Here is a 26735-nt window from a genome sequence, read left to right as displayed (position 1 = left end):
CAATCACCAAAATATGAAGGAACAATTCTCAGAATATGCCTTGCATCAATTTGAAAACGACGGCAACTAACATATCTCAGACTTATCATCAACACATTAATGATTGTCACTAATCGACAACGTTTTTGAAATAAACGGGTATATACTTCCAAAAGCATAACAAATCCATTTCAAATCCCCGCATTGCAGACACTCTCAAAAGAACTCATACATTCCCATGCAACCTATCCGTCCATACCGTCGAGGTGTCTTAGGATGCAAAGCCATTTTCCAGGCTTTTTTCTGGAAATAGACTACCAATTCCCTAAGAAATCGATAGGAAAAAGTAGAAAAATCTAGTAGACTTCCAACAAACTCAATATGAAGAATGAAATCTGAGAACCCAGATACACCAAATGAGAACACCAAACAAGACATATTGAATACTCCCTGGACATCTGAAAATCGCCCACTCAACAAAATACCCGCAAGAGAAACGAAATCTAATGAAAAAAAGCACATCCATCGAAACACAACAAACACCCACTCACACCAAAAACTTCTCTCCATATTTACTTTACTAAAAAAGCAACAACAACCACCATCAACACTCGCACTAATACTCCCGCAAAATACGACCAAAAGCCACAAGGTAGGATGCGCAGCAATGCAAAGCTCCCACCACTAAAGAAATCAAAAACCAAATATGCACAAACGTATATGCACAAACGTTTTCATCTCGATTTCTTAGCTCAAGGCACCGGCATCAAATGGAAGTTTCCTTGTAAGACCTGAGGGAATTTGTGTTGGTTGTGTCGTGTAGATCAATTGATCTTGTTTTTATTGAGATTTAGAAAGGGAAGGAAAGAATAAACATCGAACCCAGTAAACAACCTCACAATTGATACTCCATTTGGCGCCGCCGTTGATATCGTTTTTGCTTGTGCTACCTACCTACTCATGCGGCCAGAAAGTATGCCACACTCCATTCACAGGCATATCCCCATAAGGTGGTAAAATACAAGATGATTGGTGGCCCATGTTTAGATGGAGTGTTGTATACTCCAACGTCGCACAAGAAGAAGAACATCTAGGTACCCACCCAAATAGGATGTCACTCACTCACATACTCCACAAATTCAACGCTAGCTGGAGCCAAGAGATTGGATCCCTGAAGTGATTGTGGCTGTGCCTAGGTGGCGCGAGGAAATATTAAGCCACATTATCTCAAAATCGGGCGTCACCAAACCAAACAAGCTGGAGATTTTGGGAATATGGGGAGGAGAATCCATTCATCAGGTACCTAGGTACTACTAGATGACCCGATTTGAAATTCTAGTTCTAGTGAATTTTGTAGGAGAGTATAGGATGAGGGGTGAATGGTATCATATTTCATTCTTTCGTGGAATTAAGAGGGATCACATTTACCCAGTAGTGTACGGAATATCATAGCTGACTTACCTAGTAGGAACGACTTGAGTGAGTGAGAGCCATAAAATTAGTATGTCTACGTTATTGTCTCAATATCACAGAGATAGATCTTCACAATAATAGAGTTCCATAAAGCATCACAGATACATAAGTAGAATGAGTGAATGAATGAATGAATTGTCATTGAAAATCCTGTAAATCCATATCCCATCCATCCATCCGTCCATCCAGAAACCAGCGCTAACGCCAACATATTATCCATTAATCATTATCCAGCATTTGCATTCGCATTCGCAGTTGTATCAATCGTATCACTCGTACCAATATGTACGAACGCATGTCTCCAACTCCATCTCCACAGGTATCATGTAATCCTCTCATCATTCCTCCCCCTCCCCATCCTCCATCACAACCCTCTACTTCGCATAAGTATTCGCCGGCTGCGTCACCCCACTCGTCCCATAGTAATCCGCATTCGCACCCGCATGCGCACCACCATACGTGGGTGGTGCACCCGCCGGCGGCGCATACGATTGTTGCGGCTGCGAGTAATTGTAGCTGGCGGGTGCTTGGCCGTAGGTGGCCGCGGGTTGGGTGTATGCCATGGGTTGGTTTGTGGAGCTGATTTGGTTGCGGCGGCGACGACGTCTGGAAATGCACCTGGAGTTGTTAGGTTTGGGTTGTGGGTTGGAGAGGGAGAGAATAAATATAATACTTACATGATGGCAAAAAGTAATATGAGACCGACGAATATCAATACACCAGCGAGAATCCATCTTCCAAAACGACTCCAGGCGGAATTACATCTGTAATAACTGGAATGGGAGTTAGTTTCTGATTGAAATGATGAATCAAAAGGAAGTAGTAAACAATGAGAGAACACGAACCCATAACCATTGCGATAACACCTCGCTCTCGAAGTGAGCTCATTCAAATGAAGAGCTTCACGAGTATCAATTGGAAGAACACCCATATTGTTGATCTCTCTTTGATTTTCTTTTCTTTCTAGAAGTGTTGTTGAATCGTATCGAATATTTCGGAGGATATCGAGAGTGGTATGAAATATAGTTTGTTGTTGTGTTGAAAAGTTGTGGAAGAAAAAACAAAGAAATCAAAATTCAAGAAGTCATAAAAGTACCTATCGAAAGAGGTGAATACAAAATACAAAATACAACATATGAATCCAACTTTTCCAAGGTTCTTATCCTCCATCAACTGGTACCTCTCTCCAAACCCAGTACCTTCCTTAGTTTCATGGCACTCTGCGCAAAAAGCATGGCATCCAACCTTTTCTTGGTTAATAGTGTATGATAGTGTATGGATCTACAATCTGCCGAGCCCATTTTCTTTATTCAAACTTCACTCTGCACACCCTCATCAAAATGTGTCTAGGTAGGTAGATAATACGGTAAGTACGCGTAGTATTTTGGCGCAGTTATTGTGCTCTCACAAATTCCATAAATTCCATAAATTCCATAAATTCCATCAATACCATAGGTAGATTCCATAGATTCCACACATAGATTTCACATCATTCCTCTCCGCACCCCAAACAACCCTCCCCTTCCCAAACGGATATTCGGATTCCTCACATCTGATAAACTCGGCGCAGCAACACATATGATTGCACATCCCTCATCTCATTGGTGCATGCATCCATCTCCAGACTTTGTGATGGCGTGTTCGTACCTACTACATGCTTCGCCTTTCTTGCACAGCTGAAAACAGCTTGGGATGGAGGATTCGGGACTACCTAAGCCACAATCACATTGTAAGATTACAATCACAATGAACGCACTGACATCATGATTGACTTTCGTACCCCGGGATCAAGAGCGAGATGGATGTCGATCACACGTTTATGGGGTTGTAATGAGTTTAAACTTAAGCTTTTGTTTTTGCTTTTGCTTTTGGGTTTGCATTGAGCAAGTTAATTAATACGATAAAGCCTCCAGTGGAAGATGGAGATAGCGGTAGGTATAAGGTATTCTATTGCAATTTCAAATTATATAACGGCACGTGACTATCATAGATGCCTAGATCAATCAATCGTGATATTAGAAAGTATTAAAATTATTAATTTGAGGATACTGAATATGACTCTGCCATATAGAGCTTCTCTCTATCTATTTCTCTTCATTCACCATTCGCCATCCATAAGTAAGATTTCAACACAAATCACATTTCTACATCTATGATGTCACCCCACCAACTTACCTTACCGTCTTAGTCAGAAACCACGTGCTTACTACCTCAAGAAAGTTTTGTTGCACATCTAATTTTTTGTCCCTAATATTCCATCCATTTTCAAGACACCAACCTCAAATCGTTGAAATTGATGGCATGTTTAAGAAGCTGGGAATAAGAAGCATTCCCAGATTTTATTCCCGGCCTTTTTTAGATGGTGTCTGAAAAATCGTTGATGAATTGGTTAATGTCTTTACATCACGTGATTCGTTTTCGTTATTCGTTTGCGATGATTTGTGTTTACTCTGTTTATATTTGATAGTGCAATCATCACATTGTTTATCTATCTACCGGTACTTTTGTTGGTTTACTGGTAGTTCCGATATTCACACTTCTTCATTGTGTTCTCATATCCTCCAATTCGTGCATACTAGAGTCTGCAAGCAAGTTACTTCACGCCGTCTCTTCTACGACGGCAGACATATATTATCATTTCACAACTCAATTGCAAATTGCCTCTTTATATTCTATGCAGCTTTATTTAGGTTCAAGTGTTCTTAATGATATCCTGGTGCTTTAGTATTGAACTTGACGATATCTTTTTAATGATAATGTTGTAACTGCCATCGCAGTACCTAGTCACTGCATATTCCCAATTTTCACCCCATCAAATTTATACTTCTACATCTAACCAGTCTCCCAACTTCCATCATCACATTGCATGTCTGATAAAGCATCATGATCGTTTTTACACTCTACCCCATCTGGACGTAAGTGATTATGCGCATGGCCATATCTAAGGTCATAGGATAAATTTATAGTGTACCCATTGATTTGCAGGGCATACCCTGAGTTATGGGCGCACCTTCTCTCGACTTGATATCTGAGAATAGTGGAGCTTATATGTTTACTTCGGGAAGATTTGGTAGTCTTCCTGAAGGATTCGAATCTTCGATTTTGGGAGAATCTGGGATTTCAGCTAGGTTTGTGGAATGGTGTGCGAGAGAAACGGAGAACTCTTTGTAGCTTGATGGATTGAGGAACGGTGGATTGTGTTTGCGGTGATTTTTGAGAGAGATTCTGGAATTTTTGGAAAATGTCTCCAATGCCTGGCTGTATTTTTTGGAAAATTCTGTGCGATAATTTCATCCAAGGGAAGACACTTGGGATTGATTTCAATGTTTTTGATCTTCGGGGAAGCTGCAATCATTATAAGAAATATTGAGAGAGCGGCTGTAGGAATACTACTTGGATTATTCGGAGATGATTCTCCAGTTCTTCAATATCGGCATGGACCGCGTCCGATAGCACCAAAAGCAGTCGTAGAAGTACTGTTCAAGATCTTCAGGAGTAACATTCTGTATTTTCATTCTTGATAAAGGTGCTTTTTGAGATGATCAAAAGCGGAATTATTGAGATAGATTGTGGGAAGTCTCTCTACTTTCGAGGATATGAGTTTCATAATCCTTTAAATATGTCATGCAATAAGTGATCGATTTTTTTATCTTTAGGTTTCTTCTTAGAAGGGGTTTCCGGGCTGCCGAGCTGGTCTTTCGGAGGCGCATTTCCAGTATTTCGACGTTGGTTCAGAAATTTAGATCCAGGCATGTACTTCGAAGGGATAGAATTTTCAGACTTCTCTGATTCAACACCATCACTTTCCTCAATGACCATGTTTCCAGTGAAAGGCTGTGACTCCGCTTGTAATGAGGAAGATGCTGCTTCCGAGTAAAGTTCAGTTGTGATGGGTCCTTCCAAGGCACTTTCAACCAATTCCAAAAAAGACCCGTAAGAATCTTCATCATTTTGTGTTTCTTCAAGTAGTGAAAACTTTGGTACGATCTCCTTGGGTTCCTTTGGTGGTATCTTGTCAAGTGGCGATTCGGTTCGATTCCAAAACTTGCGTAGCTCCATAGCAAGGTCGAGTTCATTCTCTTCCACAAGTCTATCGACATCCTGTTCCGTAATTAACATTCCCTTCAAAGCTTTTGCAAAATCATGTGATAATTCATTGTCTACAACGTATTTACCGTTGGCCAAGTCGTTAAAAGAAATATTCTCTAGCTGCCGCAATGCCTTATTGAAACGTACGAGGGTCTGTCCCGCAACACCGTCTGCGCCTCTTAGTTTGTCTGTGCTCCGCACATCGAATGGAAGCCACTTGTCTACTTCGACTTGGTCTGCATTATCTGCAGTTCGATTTAGCGTCCCGCCAAACAAAGATACCATAAAAGGTGTTACAGCAGTTGTACGTTGCATAACAAGTTTTTTATTGCTTAGGAGAGTGAGCTTATCGAAAGACAACAACTGGGCATTGCCTTTTGATGACGATGCAATACCTTCAACTTCCAAGTTGGGTCGTTTCCAAGGGTGATTGATAGAAGAAGGGTGTACGTCGATGAGTACTTTCTCGTTGGCGACAATTTGATATTTGGTTTCGTGATTATTCCATATACCAATGTGTGGATACAAGCCCTGTACAAGAAGTGCTCTGATTAATTCATCCTGATCTGAGTTTTCATTCAGTATCTCTCCGCCATACTTTTCACCAAGTCCGGCCACGCCTTGAGTCTCTTGGTTTAGCACCAAACCATTTCTGCGAAGCGCTTGTTGGATTAAACCAATGTTTCGCTTCACTGTGTCATAACTTGCCACACTAAGAAATTTCTGGTGCGCAAAAGAGGTCATGACTTCGCGACCATCAACTTCTTCCAATTGGCGAAGCGCACGTAAAGCGTTGAGCATGGCCACATGATCGCTTTTGGATGACCTTGCAAATCCTCTCATTGCCGCATCAGATTCTTCTTCCATATCCAGTGGACGCACATGCAGTATTAAGTTGTCAAAGGCTGCTAGAACTATCATGGAATCTAGACAACGAAAAATAATTCCGAGAATTACCATTTTGCCCAGTGTGGGCCTCAGTGGGAGCATTCCAATTATTCGACCCAGAGGAGTAATTTTTTCCGTGGAGGTGAGTGCTCCAAGTGTTTGAAGACCCTCAATGCTTGACTGTATTGCTTTCGGTGATGGAGGCTCTGGAGCGCTCGCTAAGAAATTCTGAATAGGTTCATTGTAACCCAGGATTTTAACTGCGAGACAGGTGCTTTGCAAATCGACGCGACTCATCCCTGGGCGCGGAGTCATTCTAAAGGAATCATAGCGACGTTTTCTGCTTCATGTCAATATTAAAAAGCGAATGGAGTTGAAGGAATGACTCACGAAAAGAGACCATAATAATTGCCGTTTTGAACACGGCCTGCTCGACCTGATCTCTGTTTCACACTTGACTTGCTAATCCATTTACAAGACAATGACCAAATTCGTAACATTTGATGAAAATTATCTTCCTTGTGTTTTCCAGTATCAACAACATATTGAATATCGTCGATAGTGATTGATGTTTCAGCAACATTTGTGGCTAAAATGATCTTTCGACAACCTGGAGGAACTGGCTCGAAGACCTCCTGATGTCTATCTGCAGTAGAGGAGTGTAATTTCAAAATCTTGAACTTATTTTCGTCAATGAAGTTTATATTAAAATAATCTTGCGTCTTGAGATTTTTTTCAACGATATTGATGCTTCGTATGCCTGGCAGGAAAAGTAGTATTGCGCCATCTTCTGTGGTACTAGCTATGTGCGCAATCACAATAGCAGCCAGATCAACGGGCACTTGCCCCTCCAAAGTGTCCATTGCTATCTGCTTCTGTAGACTATCAGGATCATCGTCATGGCTGTCCCATTTGATAACCGATTTAGGCTGTTCATTCTCAATGTCCATAACCAAATCTGTCTTCTTGATCCGCTCTTCACTTTTCAAATAAGCTTTATTCCTGCTCGAGTCAAGGAGATCCCAGATAACATGACCTGTTGGATATGTTTCTCTGAAAGTATCCATTATATCTTCGAGAAAATATTTTTCGACAGGGAAAGCTCGACCCTCTACATGCAGAACTGGGCAGGCAAGCTCCCGGGTTTCAGTTTTGAAAGCGAAATATTCCTGAAGCATCTCGGCGTCGGCGGTGGCACTCATCAAGCACACTTTTGGCGTAGGCTTTCCAGCTTCAATTCTCTCTTTCACAAGCTTTTTAACCATTGTCAAGAGAAAGTCGATATCCACATCTCTCTCATGTACTTCATCAATAATGAGATGTGACATTTCGTGTAGTAGAGTATCGGGATGGTGTATTAACTGTTGTAAGATGATCCCTGTGGTACAATACGTAATGCTTCCGCGAGGGTTGGGGAGTTCAGTATCAAAACCTACCTTGTAACCGACTTGATCACCAAGCATTTGACCACGTTCTTCAGCAACACGTTCTGCCACTGATTTTGCAGCTATCCTTCGCGGTTGCGTACAAATGACCCTACACTCTCCACCACGTTTTGTACGGATATATTCATCCAGAATGATTTGAGACAACTGGGTCGTCTTTCCACTCCCGGTTTTCCCGATTAAAATAGAAAACTGATTGTTTTCAACGTGATTCAATACTTCAGACGAATTCTGGTTTAAAGGGAGCGAGTATTTCTGTTGGTGCGAACGTTGAGAAGACCACTTCGATAAATCGCGGGAACGTTGTTGAACTTTCCAGTCATAGGAATACTCAAAGCGAGTTTTATCGTAATCCACCAAGGGAGGAACATCATGGTCCTTACATTCACGAGTAGGTAGTGTTGATAAGTTTAGCTTTGTGGTGGTATCTACCGTGCGTTGCATTAACTCCAGACTAGTCTGGTGTAGTTTAAGCTCCATAGGAAGGGCTTTGCCCACGTACTTTCCAGTTCTTACATCCAGCTTATTCGAATAATCCAAGAGTAGTTGAGGCCTTTGCTTGACTAGTGTGACTGCAGCGACTAGGAGAGTCAACGTTTTAAGGTCACGAGAACTACTTCTCTCAATAGCTGGACCAAGTGTTTGAAGAGCAGCAGTGTTAGAATCCTTGGTAAAGGCTTGACTTTTGAAAATTTCGCCCTCACGATTTATCTGAATGACTAATTTGTCATTGTAGTCATTATAGAAATCCATAAAATTTCTCACGCTTGCAGTGGTTAAAACGATTGGTTCTTCTGATGAATCGGAAGGTATGCTATTTGAAATATGGTGCTTCTCAGCTTGCACTTTGAACTCTGTACATGCCATAGCCTCCGTGAGCGGGAGATCGAAACTGGTTGCGGTGGCATGAATACTATGTTCAGGCAAAGATATAGTGACAGTAAACTTTGTTTTTGGAGTTTTAGGCTTTTTTGATGTAACGGGGCTACTCCGGTGTTCTTTTTTAGAAACTGTCTGAGAAGTGACAGTGTATTCCGGGATATGTAGATATTTTGCTGCATAATTAAACACTTCAAGAGTGACAAGATGATTCGGTGTGAACTCCTTCGGTTTTTTTGCCGACTTTAATTTCGGCTTTGCTGGTGGTTCTTTGGGTATTAACAGAGCATCCAGAATTGATTTTATTCCTGTTGGTATGATTGGCCTTATTGATTGAGTCTTTGTGGATTGAATATTATGATCAAGCTTCTCCTGTTCTGTTTTGGGTGTTGACAAGGCATCCGGAATTGATTTTGTCTCTGTTGGTACGATTGGTACTATTGGCTGGGTCTCTGTGGATTGAACATTGTAGCCAGGCTTCTCTTCTTCTGTTTTGGCAACCCATTTTGGTGAGATGAGGGGTAACAAGTTATCTAATAGTTGTTTTTCTTCAAGAATGGGGAAAAGTTGCAAAAGTGCAACTCCTCTAGCCAACCACTAAAACTGTTGGTTAGTGAAGCTTTCCAATTTACTTGAAGGACTAACCCTACTTTTGTTGTAGATAACCCAACGACACTTAAAGGAGCTTCATCAGGAAGTTTGAAAGTCAGACTGCATTTAGAGAGAATTCTCTGACCATCTGTTGCAAAATAACTCTGGCTTTCGTATTCAAAAGTACAGTGTGCTTTACTCAATATGGTCGTGTTCAGAGAAGCAAGGAAAGCAACCTTACTGAATCCGGAATCACCGTGTCCAATAACACTTTTGGCTAATTTCGGGCGTTTCATGAAGATTTTGTTTACAGCGTCCCAATCGATTGTATCTTTCGAAAAGACAGCTGTAAGCGGAAGAGGCACTCCAAGTTCGTTTGGTGAATTGGATTCTGGAGGAATATCAAATAACCAATCATTCGTAGGAGACTGAGGTCTCTTTTCAGAAACAAGTTCTGATGAATAATACCTTACGAATGAACATTCATGGCTCCAATTCCACTGTCTTGGTACACAAAGTACATTGCGGCGGTATAGTAGGTTGGGTATCCGGCCGTGGAGATTCTATAAACTTCAATAAGTGAACATCAGATATGGATTGAGGTTCTACAAACCAGTCTCCTGAACATTGAGTGATTCAGTCAAGCAATAGCCTCAAAGCTTTGCTTCCTGGAAATCAGTTGGTGAGATCATTGAGAGATTATGTTTGAATAAACATAAATTAATTGTATTGATTTTGCTGATGTTGGAGTCGAAGATTTAGGCGGTGTATTTGGCAAAATTCTTAATGAGTTGAGTTGATATCATGTGATCAGTTTTACATGTGACAAGACTTCATCTTCAACTTGGCTCCACCTTTTGTGGTAGGCAGCCACCTGAAAAGGGGAAGCTTCGCGAGGTGGTATCTATATTTCACCTAACATATATATAAATCAAGTCCCATCACCTTGATTCATTGTTATGATTCCATCTTATTTACATATCTACCTAACCTTACTCATTCCTTTTCAACTCATGAATCACGTCTCCAAAACTTCCTCCGAATTCCAATGTCATGACTTATCAAATGCAAGCATTCCCTGGTATAAACTTGCTTGGCAAGCCCGAGAAAAATGGAATTTATGATCGACAGGAGATAATAACACTTATAACACAATACTACGACCTTCTCGCCAAAATACGTTACTTTGCCGCCTCCTACATCAAATATGCGCCCCACGATCATCCCATCGACGTAGAACTCGCAAAGTCCTATGATCTTGAACTTCTTCAAGCCCTACCATATATAGAAGGGTATCGTAATGAAGACGAGTTTGTCCTTGGCGGAGGTTTTGCTGATATGAGGAATCTGGAAGTGTTAATGCAGAGCCGAGATCTGGGATTTGCTTCTCCTGAAGGCGGATTTGATGATGAAAACGGGGAGTATATGAGACCTTGGGAATTCTGTATCAATGAATGTGGAAATCATGGAACGATGATGTTTCTTGGCACGAGAAATGGTGAGAGTTCTGAATTGTCATTATTATATCTCACGTCGTTGAGACTTTCATTGTGCTACCCCTCAGATCCTTTCACCACTTGACCTGAATACCTACATCTATATTTAATCTCCACTCTCCTAATATCAACTCAGACCCGCTGATATATATTAACTCAAATCAGGCCATATAACAATGGAGGGTCAAGATTCCGGTCGTAGCGAAGATCCCGGCGTATATAACTACCCTGGGGGTCTCCAAAGTCGTAATCGCAATTCCCATGACCATCTTCCCAGCCGTAACGCTAAAGAAGTCTTCGAATATTTCACCAACAGACTTTTAAAACTTGAATGGATTCCAAGCTCTGAAGACCGTAGAATGTTATAAGAATGGGATGAAGATTGAAGATGTATTCACTTTTTTTCCCCTGAAGTCATCTCGACTCTAAGTGTTGTGAACTCAACATCGATACCATCCTTTCCACCATTTCTTTGTGTCTTAAAGCTCCCTTGTATGATTTTCTAACATCATCCAGTACGAAGATCTAAGACTCCTCTTCCGAACCTACGGCTGGCCCCATAACTTCAACCACACCAGCTTTGACTCTGCCTACTCCCGCTGGCGCGAGTTTTTAGCCGTAAAGAACCACGCGTGACTCTGCCTCTGATATAATCAATCAAAAACTCAATCTGGATAGCGTTACAGAATCACTAAATTCTCATTCTAGGCGTGTGCGTATGAGGGTATGGGATCGTAATCCTGATAAAGAACCCGAAGACGTGATAATGTTAAGTATCATTCTTGAGGAGAAAGAGAAATTAGTCAATCATGCAAATAAATTGCTAGAAAAGGCTATTGCTAATCATGAAGACTGGAAAGGAGAAAGGGCAGAAATTATTAAAGCATGGAAGAAAATTTTTGAAAATGACATTGAGAGGGAAGAGAGGACTTTAGAATGGTGGAGAGGAGATGGGAAGGCGTATTGTAAGGGAGAGAAAATTAAAGGCACTCGAGAAAGGATACGTGTCTTGAAGGGGAGATTGGCGAATGTAGAAGAACAGACAATTTCAGTAGAAGAAGTGATTGGGTCTTTGTAGAGATATGGGTGGTGGTATGCAGAAAGTACTCACAGGTTCCCAGACCAAAATACGATAATGAACCAATCAAACCTTGAATGTATCTTCTGATGGTCTCATTTCGTGTCAAAGATTCAGCATTTTGAAGCTTGAAAGAGATGTGGAAGTGCACGCAATGTAGTCAATATGGCAATCGACCCTTTTCATAAATCTTGCTCGCAAACAAACTCTCACGTCTTCTTTCCTTTCAGCCCATGGTTCCATCGAATTCACCATCACCCTCTTAACAAACTAGAACATTCACTATGAGGACAATTGGTTGGATCAAAAATTAATATTACAAGCATTTAATCCTGCTAGAATGAGAGTTTGCAGGACTCAATGGTCATAAAATCTCAATAGAATCTCCTCACTGAACTTTCGTGACAAACTTTCTGATCTCAGCGAAATTTAATAGTCAATCGATATCGCAATGTCTCTAGCCTATTTCATGGATATACCTCCAAATAGACTCGCTACCAGAGTGCCATCTCCACTCCCCTCCACTGCTCATCAAATTCTAACATCTTTGCAGCTCACTGGTGTCAAATACTACAGTTTCGGTGGTTTGTTCTACACTTCTTTTCAGAACTTTCCGCAACTAGCTGTTTCCAATAAGAAGAAATTCCACAGCTGACCATTTCTAAGAAGACGGTCATTGCTACTACCTCCACCCCGACGGCTCACAGCTCTACGCCCACGGATCCTGGAAACTGTTTATCAACACCAGTGGACACAGATATTGGAAACCTCTACAGTCAGAATTCGTCTGCAACCCCGACAAAATGAACGCGCGATTTGTTTATAACTTCAGCCAAAAATTGATTTATCGCGAGATGCGCGATTCTTTACGCGACATCGCGGCTCCTAGTCTCGGTACCTTGATTATGCGATATGATCAAGAGGTAGTGCAGGAGTATCTAGATAAATTAGGAAGTCGGATCAATAGCGATATTCGACTTCAGCATTGGGAACGAGTGAAGAAGGTTGCGTGGGATGAATTGGTTTATCTCGAGTGGAAAACGGGGTTGTGGTATGGTGAGTGGTTGGAGAAGGAACGAAAGAGATTGCAGGATAAGGGACAGTATTCGGAATATAATGTCTGGGTGAATGATGAATGGAAGCGTGTGATGAAGGATAACGATGTGGAGGATATTAAGAAAGAGAATATTGAGGAGAGGGCAATCAAGCAGGAAAATGTCAAGATAGAGGATTTTAAGGAAGAGATCATCAAGGAGGAACCTACTGGGGAGGTATTCATCAAAGATGAGTTCCCTAAGAAGGTATGCATCAAAACAGAACGTTGAGCTAGGGAAGTTGGACCAAGAACCTTAGAAGCCTTGTTTGTTATGGAGGTTGAAATTATTTTTCTCAAATGCCAATGCAAGAGTTGATCTTCATGCAATTACCCTCTTCCGTTTGATACGGTGTAGTGAATATTAAATAACACAATGATAAAAAATTCCAAAAGTACCCAGCGGTGATTATGAAAATGATTTGTAAGAAGACGAGAGTCTGGCTTCAGAAACAACCTTAGAGAGCCCGTATGGTTATTTATTAAACAAAAGGATAAAATAGGGAAACGCATATTAAAAAGAATAGAGAAACTATAATGAAAGTGAGGGAACAACACTTTGGGCTTAAACCCACGTATGATGTACTCCCATCCAAAAACCACCACCCCACCACCCTAGCAAAACTCTCCCTTCTCATCTGCACTACAAACTACATCCAGCTCTCTCGCTTTTCTAACTCTATTCTCACTCAGTACATACCTCTGCGGTAAATCAATAGTCTCCATCTTATCTCCCATCATCAAGCCTACAGCTGCTTTAGCACTCAATCTCGCCGTCGGCATTCCATGTCCTGTGAAACCAGCACAAACATATAAACCATCTCCACCTCCCAATTTCTCACTCACATTTCCTACCCAAGGCCAATTGTCTCTACTAAATCCCATAATCCCACTCCATTCATAAGAAGCCTCAAGCTCTTCTTCATTGTTATGAAGATTGAGTGTACGTGGTAGCTCTCGACGGAGATAATTCGCAGCAGGAGGATCAATAGATGAATCATCGAAGACGCCCAAACCAGCTTGGGCAGCAAATTGGCGACCCCCACCAAACATCAACTCTCCTCCTGATTCTCGTTCTGATGATGACGTGGAGGAAAAAGGTCGCTGGACGAGATAATCATCTCGGTTTATGTTTTGACCGAAATGACCCATGATACTATAAGAGTATTCTAAGGGTTTATTTGAGGATTCTATGGCCGGGGACATGGTAGATGGAGGGAGAAGTGAAGACATTTCACCACGGACAGGAGTAATGAGATCAGAGAAAGAGGGAAGAAGATGCGATGTATAGGCATTTGTCGCCAACAAAACTTTGGAAGCTGAAAGTTGGCCGCGAGAAGTATGAATTATCCATTCTGAAGAAGATTTTTGAAGCCCAGTTACGGGCGTTGAAGTTTGGAGATTGAATTTTGGGGAGCTTGAGGATTTATTCTTAGAGATCAAATCTTCTAGAACCCATGCAACCAATTTATACGGCCAGAGTGAGGCGGCTTTGGAGGTTGCAATTGCGCCAGCTGCTGTGGGAATTCGAAGGTCCGATAGTGAGGGATTAGTAGAATCTTTGGTGATAATGGTGACTAATTTGCCCAGTGTTGGATCCAGATTCTTGAGAGCTTCCGCAGCTTTGACGGCTACCTCGAACTGATCTTCTGACATATAAGAGTGACAGCTGGATAAAGATTTCCAATCACATTGAACATCATTTATCGCCACAAAAGACTTGATGTCCTCATAATTTCTCACTTCAAAGGCCCCAACTTCTGGAGGTGAAGCATAAACAAGAGGCTGACAATGACCTCCATTCTGAGTTTTATAGTCTCGTTAGTGATCAGACACTAATAGATTGTAGACCCGAGACGACGCCTAACTCACTCTACCAGTTGCTCCCCAACAAGCTTCTCTCGCCTCTAACATCACCACATTGAGATCTTTTCCATCGTCATGCTCTCTTAACCAATGTGCAGCTGAAGTTCCTGCAATACCACTCCCAACAATAACAATATCAGCTTTCGTGGGAAGATTCTCCGTAGTTCTATGACCCAATAAGATCTTCGAAGGCTCACTATGCCAGAAAGATTCAGTGGGATTAGGAGATGGGAGTCCTGCTTGACCTGGTATTTCATCTGTAGCCGTCATGATTAAGTTTCAATGAGTGAATAGAAAGCAATTGAATGCTAGAAAGCAACAAACTGAGAAGTGAAAAGCTTGTTGAGTTGTACTCCCATGCCGTGCCCCCACCATCACATACCATCACGTGCATATCACTATCTCCCCCACCTTCTGGATTGGTGGGCCCACAGGTTGTACATGCCCAGTATGGCAAGTCGCGATATGAAGTTAACACCAAGAACCTAGATACTGTGTAGCTGATAATCTATACTAATATGTGTGAGGTCGAGTGAAGGCCAGATCGGCAAGCTAGTACTAGTGCAACACGCGTTTCCAACAAATATAACCATTTCGTCCGATCGTCCTCGAAGAGATAGCAAAGTCAAAAATTTGCTAAGAAAGGAAACATCCGCATTCTTCTCAAACAATTAAATTAACATAATCTCAATTACCCCTCTCAAAAAGCTTCTGAGCCCGAAATATCCGCATTCTCGTCGGTTTTCTCCCGAGCCGTATCCGGTTCGGTACCGTATTTAACCTTTCTCGGTTCATGCTGCTAGCGTGCATATTTACTTATCATTAACATCAAGCCACTATCAAGCCATTATCAGTAAAAGTATCGTAATGAGATTTGGAATCTGGATTTAAGTTTGGATTCTTCGCATGCATGGTTCGTATTCCTTGTTTCCCCGGATTTGCAGATAGTGTGTTTGTGGGCTGAGACTTGGGGTAATTGTTGACGGGAACATTTTCGGGATGGCTTGGGGTAAATGAGGGCTTTCATGTAGCAATGTTGATGTGCTATGTAAGCATTATATATGCGGTGAACAGAAAGGAGAAAGATCAGAGACTGTTCATCATAATTGGCCATCCATTCACAGCATGAGTCAAGCGGAAAAGAGGTACTTGATAATTCTTTCATTCATGGCCTGCCTAAAAAGAACCTCTATAGAGTACACAGTGCCCTTTCCTATGGACTCAAATACCATCCCATTCCATCCCATGCTATCCCTTACCCCTCCAAATGTACAGACGCTCATGCCAGGAGCAAGAAAGCAAACCTAGAGAAGCAAAGCCCAATAACTAAAATATCATATCCTGCCGAAGTGTCCAAGGAATGAATTTAATGAATCATTATAATAACCTCCCATTTTTGAAACTCCTGATGAAAATCCCAATGCACGCGTGAGCGATGTCCTATTCATAGTACTGTAACTATTGTTGTTGTTGCCGAGATGGAGATGGTGTGTAGAATGCCGTAGAAAGAATGAATTAACTCCACTTGATGAACGGGTTACTGTCTGCCATCTGCTATATCCTTCTCTCCATGAATGAACCTAAAGAAAATGTTGCTTCATGTATGATGAAACCAAGTCGAAATTCGAAACGCGACGAAATGAAAATGCGGTAGGTAATCACGGACGAAGAAGATACATGGAATAGATGTATCTACATCCTCACATGATTGGATGCGTGCTAACGTACACCCTCGTGATGAAACTACCAATGTAAATTTGCTAGTGAGGAGAGGTGTATCTATCTTCGACAAGCGGGGCTCCAACTTTCGGCGGGGAAGTTAATTGGGGATGGTGGAGGTGGGGCAGGTGGAGCATATTCGTTCTCGTGGAAGATATATGGAGTCTTGTTCTTAGAGTTCGCTTTGACGGTGTCAAGATAGAAGCTGACGTCTTCACCAAAGGTGGAAGAGGTAAGAAGTGGAGATAGACGGCGACGAGGAACAGGTACGGCCATTGTAGTGGTTGATGATTGAGAAGGCATGTTTGATGATGTGAGTGATTAACTTATATTAATATTCGAATTAGGAAGTATTGGTGTATGATGAGGTCTGATGTAGAGGACGGTTTTATGTGAAGGTCGGCTTGAATATGGCGAGGAGGTTGAGAGACCTTGGACCTTTATGTATTATTTTCTGGTGCTACCCCAGATTGTACGTGGGCTAATAAGTTTGGGGTCAGTTCGGAGTTGGTTGGAGATAATGGGGGGAAACAGCTACTACGCACCAGAAAACGTTGGATCTGTATGGGGAAATGGGGAAGGTTGATAAGCGCTTACGATCCTTCTGGAACGATGGATTGATTGTTGGTAAGTTGGTGATACACTTGACGCTTTTGCAACGAACGGATGCTTTGCTCAGGCGCACTCGCAGATATGAGGCAAAAATAGTGCAATGATTATGAGGCTGAGTGAGATGGGAGAGTGAACAACAAGTCTTGAAGAGAATGATCTTGTAATGAAGAATTAAACAAAAACTAAACGACTGAGAGGGGGGCAAACGAATGAATTTATCTTGCATCGACTGCTACTATACAGTGCCATACGAAACCTTGATAAATTAATCATATCATATCCGGTATGATTCCCCCTTACCAAATACATAGCACAGATGAAAAAAATATGTTGACAAAGAAACAGCTAATTGCAAAGCCGAAAAAGAAAAGGAAAAATAATTCAAGACAATCATCCCTTCGGGAAGCCGCCTCACAATTTAGTATTTACCCCAGTCTCATCTAAGAATGTTCGAATTTATTAGTAAACCAGGGTTATGGATCGTTTCGGTCGTGATACTGTGCGTGCGTTACTGGCTTTGATCAATGATCGGTCTGAGGCATCCTACGATGCGAGGGTTTCTGCAACAAAATCCAAGGAAATTGAATAGTATAAACAATAAAGCAAAAACGATTGCAACTATACCAACAGGAAATAGAATAAAAATTGCAAATCTCCGGCGTACTACCATATTATTAGCATACTAGCATTACTAGCATAGCATATAGCCTTTCGAACCCGAGTGCCCCGGACACTCCTAAATTGTTGAATTGTCACTCTGTTACAGGGAAGCCCCTAGATATACTACTGCATTCGCTGTATTTGCATCTCGTTGATTCTCATCCAATCTAAAACATAATCCCCAGTTTCTTGGAATATGTACTGTATCGGATTATGTTGTGTTGTTGAGCTGTTTCCAGCCTTACTACTGTAACAGTTTTGTATCCTTGCATATGTGAGAAAGCATGGAATTTCGTGGGGTTGACAGGCATATTTTCTGGATATTGGAGGAGGAACCCTGAGAAGAAGACGGATAAGTGTGAAAGTGGAGTTTAGATCGTTTTTTTCTTCTTCTAATCCTACTCATTAACGTTGCTTCCGGATCATCGAACCCGTAAGTACCATGTCTTGGCTTAGATTTTATTGCTTTTTACTCTTGATATCATTGTTTTAGAAAATGATGATTATGTATTCAGATCACGGCCCCCCCGAGATTTAACATGTTGTCTGTTTTAATATGAAGCCATCATATTCCGAGCAGTTGTAGGTTGGGTTGAATTTCCTCGGTAGGATTGCTTTCGTTCACCCCCTTCATCTCGCCAAGGGCTATCGGTAGTGATACGAAATGTTTCGTACAATTTATAACTCCGTCTATAAATCCAACCGGGATGGGCGTAATCATACAGTACGGTGCAAGGACAGCTATCATATAATATGAATGGTTCATTAATATGCTTCACTACGGATTCCGAAAGTTTTCTCATCTCATCTTTTTCGAGTAGCGGTGTGGATTGACGTTTGACCGAATCATATAGAATGAGAGCGTCAGCGTTTACGTTAGGCAGAAGCTGGGAAGCTGCGAAAGCAACATTGTACAAAAAGCCAAATGTTACGATCGATGATGTTGGCAATCTAAAAACGAATTGATTTGGTTTCTTCATTCGTCGCATTTCTATTTTGTGTTAATGAGAACAAATTTTGGGTTCGGCTTATGTGGGTAGGTAGATTTTAGCTTTCGTGATTGTCTTGGATATCAAAATACCATCGACGGTTGCTGCCAGATTTATCACAACCTAAACCCCCACGTTGTGACTTGTCAAATTTGAAGAAGGGGATATGAAGGTATGATTGAAGTCTTACTGCATTCGGCCTTATATGTGGAGTATGCTCTCAGATTGATTTAGAAAACATGGGGAGAGACAAGACTGGAATGTGCCGTAAGGGGTAGAAGTAATGTCGTAAAATCTTCCAGACCTGGCCTTACCAAGTTACTTGGCCTGCTTGCAAACCATACATCTCCAATATTCTATTGCACCGTGTAGACGAGACGTCCGTATGCAAAGTATGGTATTTTCAGTGGAAGGATCTTTTTTATTCTTGTTTGCAGCTTCTTGAAAAATTCGTCGACTCATACCAACATCTCATCCAACCATTAGAAACAGGAACGGGCCTTACCTTCCGCTCATCTTGGGTACGGGATGAGGTGAGCAAAAAGAGTCATAGAAATGGCCAGCTCAATCTTCATACTAACATTGATAATACGTTTACACTCAATGCTACAGTGACTATGATATTTCATGTTACAGCTTTGATGCCTGACGCTGGCAAAGCAAAGGTAGATACAACCATGGCCCTTGTAATGGTCACGGATGGATGAGGCGAGAACTTTATACTATACCAAAACTTAACAAAAATGATATATTGAGAAGCGATACGCCAAACATATGGCATTGCCGTTTGAAAGCCTCACATTGATATCTTCTGTAGCTCGAAAGTATCATATTAGGTAAAAGATCTCGTGTATCAATGCGGGGACCCGCGATACCATTTACAGTTCAATGTACAGAATGGTAAATCCGGGGAACCGGATCTTTTCATCGTACAGTCCATTGTTTGCTTCACCACACAAAAAGAAATCGGTTCATTGCCTTTGCGAGAGTGAGATATTCGGCGTTTTTGATGGAATTACTTCGTTTCTCTCTCATGTATTATAATCTAGTTTACTACGTAAACTCCAGATCCTACATCTGAGTAAGATTCGGAGATATTCTCTCCAACCGGAAGGTTGAAACTTCTAGAAGGCAATTACCGATAGGCTGCCCCTGATACCATGGTAAACCCACGCCGCTGAGCTCCACTGTGGGCGCTTGAAAATTCGAAGATCCACATATTTGAACGACATTAGTACTTTCCCCTTTCATTCCCTCGATTCCCAAACAAATCCAACAAGTTTTCTCAAGTACAGGTACAGAGTATGAAATTGTAATCAACACAGAGATCATGGTTGCAAAGTTAGCCATCTAGGTAATAAGTGGTGTGACATTATCTAGCGATTGGTTGTTGATTAGTAATGCGGAGCGTTACTTTAAAATCTACAACCAATAAATCTTTCCCTGACACTACCTATCCGCCGTTCATTCTCCGCTTCCACAAATTTAGAAATATCACCTAATTCTTGAGAATGTGTGCTCCCTTTTATTTACTGCAGATCTATATCGATTTTTGCACCATCCGTCAGCTTCTTCGTAAGCTACAACATCAGCTCTACCAACCATTGATCGCAATCCTACCTCCGTTGTCATCAATATTATCCCGCGCCACGGAAGCCAACGGTGAGGTTGTCGTATTTACAGACGGGACGGTTTTCACATATGCATAGCATCCATCTCCCGACCTCCCGATCAATCTATCATATCCTCTCAGATCAAATCCAGATAACGGTACAGGTATGAAGGCTGGCGAGAACATCATCATCGTGTATTTCACCCCATACTTACATACAACCCCTCCCCCCCGCTCAAATTCGCATTCACCAAACAATACAGATTCTTGGCGAAATACAACCTCTTGATGTACCACCAACTTAAGTATTGATTGAGTTCCCCTTGTCCGCATATCTTTGTATTATACATCTAATAATGTGCATTGTTTTCTCCAACTTTTCTACAACGTCAAATACTGGCTTCCAATATACCGAACGGTAGTGATATTATCAACCGTTTTAGATCATTCAGTTGATGATCATTACCAATAATAGACATTGAAACACAACAGCATTGTATTGTATGAGAATACTTGATGCAATCGATTCCGATCGAGGCAACGAAGATTTCGTCCTATGTTACAATTAGGCATCTGATAATCGTGAATGATACAAACGATAAGCATATCATGCATTTGGCTCATGTAGTGTGACCCGCACGTGTCAATGTCTTTATCTTCCAAGATTAGAGATTGTGTGGAGAATTGAGAGTAAAATAGATAGCGAATTGAATGGGCTGTCTTGCCCATCACTCTTCAGTTATCGGATCAGAATTTCGGCACGATTTATGTTTCTGGCACCCGTGGTTCCGATGTGGTGATACTTTTGTATCTATTTGTAGTCTTAGGAGGTAAAGACCCATGAATGATACAACATTTTCACACGTAACTATCCCTAGTGAGCTGCCTGTATAAACTTGAAAGAGTCATGATAGGCGGTTTCAAAGGCCTACAGATATTGTCTAAGACTCTGTTTGATCTCTACCCTAATATTTTACTTCAACATTTCGACTCTATACTTGTGTAACCTACGCGAGTCCAAAACTCTTCTATCATCCTCCTGTGCCATATCGTCCGTCAGAGCTCAAAGTTTGAATTACGTTCCATCTTTCTTATGCTCCATACTACCTACCATGCTAGTTCAAATCCTGATATTTCATCACGCCACTCAAGCTCTCTACCTCCCTTTTAAGAAAATCGCATAGGCACTCATAATTTCATCAGAAGGTCCTTACTTCCATCCAATTGACATTCTCAGCATTAAGTAATGCCCCTGTGTCATATTCACAATCTCAAATTCCGCGACCTGCCCTTCCAAGATCTTGCACTACCGTTTAGCACCAATACAACCCAACGTAAATAATTGTATGTCTTCGTGTAGGTCTTTGCTCGACTCGCGGTGAATCATTATACACTAAGAATCAAGAACTAGTGGTTCATTTATAGATACTTAGGTGTAGGTTGATCTGTATTAACAGAATGAAGATTTGGGATTACAGGCTTCAATCTTTCCTTTCCAATTTCCCGAGTCGTGAGGGAAGTATGGATACTTTCTGGCTAGTAGTAATGTTCAATGCCCGGGTCAGATCATCACACTTGTCTTGGACTTGGATTATTAGACTACTGACTGGAACTGTGTAAATTACTTCCCGGAAATCCTTATTATTTGTGAGTTTTAGATATCTGTGTGTTTGACAATGCGGTAGATGGCGTGCTCATATTTATGGAAGAGCATAATGAGATTGATATTCATGACAAATTCGAGGGGAACTTCAGCACAAGAAAGTTACAGAGATTTCTCACGGTTTGTAAATCAATGAGAAATGGTTGACTTGGATTGTCTTGAGCGAATGATGTCATGTTCTCCAGTACTCCCCCAACTGTTATCTCAGGCATTTTTTTAGACTAGTAGAATCAACGGCTTTCCTATATATGTTTCACCCAGTCTGAACGCAACGTGCTCTCTACTCAATGCACCGATAGCTATGTGTTATCGATTTGTGGTCTGCTGAGGTACCTCTCAAGTAAAAATTTAGATTGAAAGGTAGCGTATGCATGGTCTCCCAACTACACTTCAAGAGGTTGAGTGCCAGAACAAAGATTGAGAACTGAGAGCCATGATGTTAATCCGCGAAACCTTTCTACGTCATCCCATTATTTTACATGTAATTTATACCACCTTTATTGTCATTAATCGCTGACATTAGCATCGTGTCACTTCAAGCTCGAATCACCCCATAAAGTACATTGCACAGGTCGATATTGGTCAATACTTCTCATCATACAAGGAGGCCACATTATAGAGAAGTGTCATTGTTCTCTGAACACTGCCCCGCTTACTATATCTTAACGGCCCACAATAGCCATTCAAGTTGCAGAGCAGGAGTATAAAGCACGCCAAAATCTCGTTTCAAGTTCTCGCAGGCGAAGGTAATTCCTGGGGGAGAGATAACAAGATAGAATTTCTGTTAAACACTTCTACATTCCTCAAAGGCTTCTCAGGGCATACATCAAAAGGGGCTTGGCTCATACATCCATCCTCTCTCATCCTCGTATCTCATCGTCAATTGCCATTAGTGTCACTACCGCTGTTCTTTGTTGTCATCTCGATGATTCAAGTGTTTTCTGTCGTCACAACATTGATATGTCATGGTAATAAAGCCACTCTCAATCTGTTGATAAAAGCCAGTCACCTCCACTTCTGTACTTACAAAAGATTCGGCCAAATTGAGGTTATCTCTGAGATTTAGGATGCTGCCACCGGTCTCAAGCATAAGACAGCAACACGTTTATTTCTAGCAAATTGCCTGTTATTTCATTCATATGACTGAGAAGTAGCTTTATATATCAAACTGTCGCGTTTATACTCCATGAAACTCCACTAAGTCATGTACTGCGTCACTAATCAAGTCGTGAATGATCAAGAAGGAATTTTACAGCATCATGAAGAGTACCCCGCAACATACACCAAACAACCGAACAGCAAAGGTGGTTCATTCCGCGTTGGGGGGCATAAAGGTAGCAAACTCTCACTTTGAGTCCCATCTTATTCCAAAGCCTGTAAGGCGATTCGATGTCCGTATATCGATTTGTGTCTCTCGCAACTCAGAAGGAATGGTAACAGAGGCTTATCAGCAGGCATTGAGGACCATGATATCTATGAGCAGTCCGGGGTAACTGGTTGAGCCAATTGATACCATCTAATTTTATCTTATTTTTGTTGTCAAACATGCCAACACCATCTGGAAAATAATTGAGGCTCGAAAGAAACATTAATCCGTCGTCTTCCATTCCTTTGGTCTTTTTGGTATAGTGCAATATTTTCAGCTTCTTGGTTCGATGGTCGGCATAGAACTCTTCGTCCTTCGGATTTGTTGGGCGTAATGGCTTCATATGGTTTGATGAATCGCCAGATTATATAGAAAGCTATGTGATTTCTTTCTGAGTAGTGGGATAATTGTGATTGAGGGAGTAGTGAATGAAGAAAACTTCCTGCCCAAGACCACGAGAACTACCCCGCTTCTCGTTTTCTACTAATTTCGGCATAATCCTACCCATGTCCGCTTCACCAAAGCCAGTGCATAAATAGACCTCTATGTTCTTCAAATATTGACATACGTAATCGCTCAAGAATATGTCCCATCAGGTCTTTGAATATACATGCTTCACAGCGTAAATCCGCGACAACTAGGAAGGTCATTTGTAGAAAAGTAGATTCTAGCTGGGGTCAAGAAAGACGTGATATATCGTTACGGTCTATAGATTGCTCTCTCATCCCCTCCTTCCTCTCAACTTTGAATACCATCATATGCCAGAAGTATGATCCACCGAGCGGAAGAAGGATCACGGTTGATCAACCTCAATACCATTCATAATATTGTATAATTGCAGAACGAGGATCCTACTGAGTATCTGTAATATCATCACCTTGACATTATCGCCGTTACATTCCTGAACTGATCGTTTCTCTACGATGTTGACGATAACAATCGTATACGCCCATTTCATGCCATCAAGTTTTTCATTGTCAATATTCTAATCGCAACATCATACAAAAGCCATTCCTCCGTTTCTTCCACTTTAAATATCAATACCTCTTGTTACTAAGGCTATGGTCTGCTGGATAGAGAGATCTAGCAAGAAGAGGAACAGGTGAAATCATATTACTTGCAAAATAGCAAGAAGGTGTCTCAACTGCTTATTTACTGAAGATCTATACAAGATGCCATTAGCAAGCACAAGGCGCAAAGCCTTTAGTTCAAGTGAATGAATCAGGAATCCCCTCATAGGACTGTTCAATACTCCGACTAGGATCTAGGAGGCCGCTTATAAGAGCCGACTATTACTGTGAACCTTGATACTCCTGATGGCCAGTTACCAGCTTACATTGACATCGACAAATCATCAAAACCTATATGGCCTACTACCCCCTCTTCATGACCAAAGACCCCTCTCAACTATAACTTGATTTTGAAACCTCCTGAGGCTGAACTAGAGTAAGATATTCTAGGATTATACACCGGGGTTGTCGTCCAACTATGCCCCTCTTTGGGTCAAAATGACAGCAAAAATTTGATCTCTCGTCTTATCTCATCTCATACCATATCCCATTACATTACAATAAAAGTGTACGAATACTTATTACACCTCATACTCCACGTTTTCAGATCCTCCGTCAGAAATCTGTTCAGCATATTCTAGTTTTCAAGTGCGATTGTTATGTGAACCCGCGCATCTCTCCATTCCGGATCTTCACTAGACACTAGCCAAGTCTCTTACCGCCATACAGGAAAGATTTGACACACCTGCTAGCATTGTCGCTGATATTCGTGACTACATAAAGTGGCTAAACCTACAAAAATATTTACAAATGACCATCCGGACTTCTCATCCCATCTAGTATTTAATCACAAAGAAGATTCTCAATGTCATCATTCCCATACACATGCTGTCCCAAACCTTTATATCCAGATACCCACCAGCAAATCATACCGTTATCACCATCGATTTTCATTTCTAAATCTTACAGCCACGGAACTAATCAGAGCAACACTATCTTCTTTGATGACCCATCAACTAGATGGAACGGATCACACTTTCTCACCCATGTATTCCTTGAAGTCCATTTAGTCATTCTTACTCCTCATTTATTGGAGACAGGGAGCTTATATGATAAGACAACCATATCGAGTGCTTGGAAGGCGTAATCAAGAAGGAGGAGACGGTGACTCAACTCCCGAAGCTTTTGTAGGTCTGTTGACCATAAGTTGTCAAGTGAATCAAGCACGCCTTCTCTTTGTACCCCCTCGTTCAAAATTTCAACTCGCTCATCATTATCCAAAGCTCCTCATAAGGCTGGCTTCATCCCGAAGATTTTCTATAAACTGTTCATGAAAAATCTAAGTTACCACCATGAAGGATGGTTGAAAGAGCACCGAAGTCGCTTGACTGATCGGACGCTACCAAAAGATTGCAGTCCATATCCCGCCGATGGGAATCGAACAGTACTTGTTTGTTCACTGTTGCCCAGGGTTATAGATCATAGCATACTCGTTAATATACGTGATTTTCCATTTCGATGCTTACAAATTGGAATTATATACTTCTGGATGGGAGTCGCTGAAGTTTGTTTGTCATTCTTTACCTTCCATTCATTACTGTCATTCTCATCCTAGCCCCAGAATAATTATATTCCCATCATCAGAGCACGCTCTGTGAGGTCCCTGAAATAAACTACACCTTCTTGTGTACCCCAGCCCCGAATCCCATTCCACATGTTGAGATCGATTGAACTTCAAGACTCCTTGATACCAATCTCATGCCACCACGAAAACGGCGCTTCATAAAGATAGATATTTCTTCATCTTGATCCTCAATCTTTACTCCTATACTTTTTGAGCCCGATTCACTTGATCATTCACATGGATCTTCACCTCATCCTTAGACCCAGGTAAGCATCAACATGTGACAACGAGCTCCGGTGGCACTGAATCATTCACCCCTCCCTTTCTCCCTCAAACCTACCAATCTCCCTAATTTCCCCCTCTTCTCCCCCTTCCTCCCCGCTACTAATCACCCATCCCCATTATAGAAGCCTCCCCTCCCCCTCGTCTTCCCATTCCAGTACAACACCCAAATTATATCAATGTCGCCATCCATGGGAGTTCCGATCTTTCGTGTCTCTGCGTTATATGATTCCATGCCACAAGCATATCAGTACACAACACAATACGTTTTCTGTGTAATTCGTGGATGGATTAATCTGTAAATAAGATAAGATGAGATGG

General features: G+C 41.5%; 6 protein-coding genes across 6 annotated transcripts; 2 read left to right on the top strand and 4 right to left on the bottom strand.

Annotated features, from left to right (window-relative positions):
• Positions 1-1826: 1826 nt before the first annotated feature.
• EAE97_001956 (uncharacterized protein) lies at positions 1827-2383 on the bottom strand (the record flags this gene model as incomplete). Its single annotated transcript, XM_038872467.1, has 3 exons — positions 1827-2070; positions 2130-2225; positions 2298-2383. 3 exons carry the CDS (start codon positions 2381-2383, stop codon positions 1827-1829), a joined length of 426 nt encoding a protein of 141 aa, XP_038737025.1.
• Positions 2384-5055: 2672 nt separating this feature from the next.
• On the bottom strand, positions 5056-9972 carry EAE97_001955 (uncharacterized protein; the record flags this gene model as incomplete). The annotated part of the gene is made up of 4 exons (XM_038872466.1): positions 5056-6769; positions 6820-9350; positions 9404-9907; positions 9958-9972. The coding sequence occupies 4 exons, from the start codon at positions 9970-9972 to the stop codon at positions 5056-5058; spliced, it is 4764 nt and encodes a 1587-aa protein (XP_038737024.1).
• A 425-nt stretch (positions 9973-10397) lies between these two features.
• EAE97_001954 (uncharacterized protein) lies at positions 10398-11208 on the top strand (the record flags this gene model as incomplete). Its single annotated transcript, XM_038872465.1, has 2 exons — positions 10398-10842; positions 11006-11208. 2 exons carry the CDS (start codon positions 10398-10400, stop codon positions 11206-11208), a joined length of 648 nt encoding a protein of 215 aa, XP_038737023.1.
• A 1161-nt stretch (positions 11209-12369) lies between these two features.
• EAE97_001953 (uncharacterized protein) lies at positions 12370-13243 on the top strand (the record flags this gene model as incomplete). Its single annotated transcript, XM_038872464.1, has 2 exons — positions 12370-12502; positions 12585-13243. 2 exons carry the CDS (start codon positions 12370-12372, stop codon positions 13241-13243), a joined length of 792 nt encoding a protein of 263 aa, XP_038737022.1.
• Positions 12906-15439, bottom strand: EAE97_001952 (uncharacterized protein). The gene is made up of 2 exons (XM_038872463.1): positions 14884-15439; positions 12906-14814 (listed from the first exon to the last, which is right to left on the bottom strand). The coding sequence occupies exons 1-2, from the start codon at positions 15145-15147 to the stop codon at positions 13627-13629; spliced, it is 1452 nt and encodes a 483-aa protein (XP_038737021.1). The 5' UTR covers positions 15148-15439; the 3' UTR covers positions 12906-13626.
• A 1217-nt stretch (positions 15440-16656) lies between these two features.
• On the bottom strand, positions 16657-16899 carry EAE97_001951 (uncharacterized protein; the record flags this gene model as incomplete). The annotated part of the gene is made up of 1 exon (XM_038872462.1): positions 16657-16899. One exon carries the CDS (start codon positions 16897-16899, stop codon positions 16657-16659), a length of 243 nt encoding a protein of 80 aa, XP_038737020.1.
• Positions 16900-26735: the final 9836 nt, after the last annotated feature.

This window comes from Botrytis byssoidea, assembly GCF_014898295.1.
Source record: "Botrytis byssoidea strain MUCL 94 chromosome Unknown BBYS_003, whole genome shotgun sequence".
Classification (NCBI taxonomy): Eukaryota; Fungi; Ascomycota; class Leotiomycetes; order Helotiales; family Sclerotiniaceae; genus Botrytis; species Botrytis byssoidea.
This window is presented reverse-complemented; position numbering and strand designations above follow the sequence as displayed.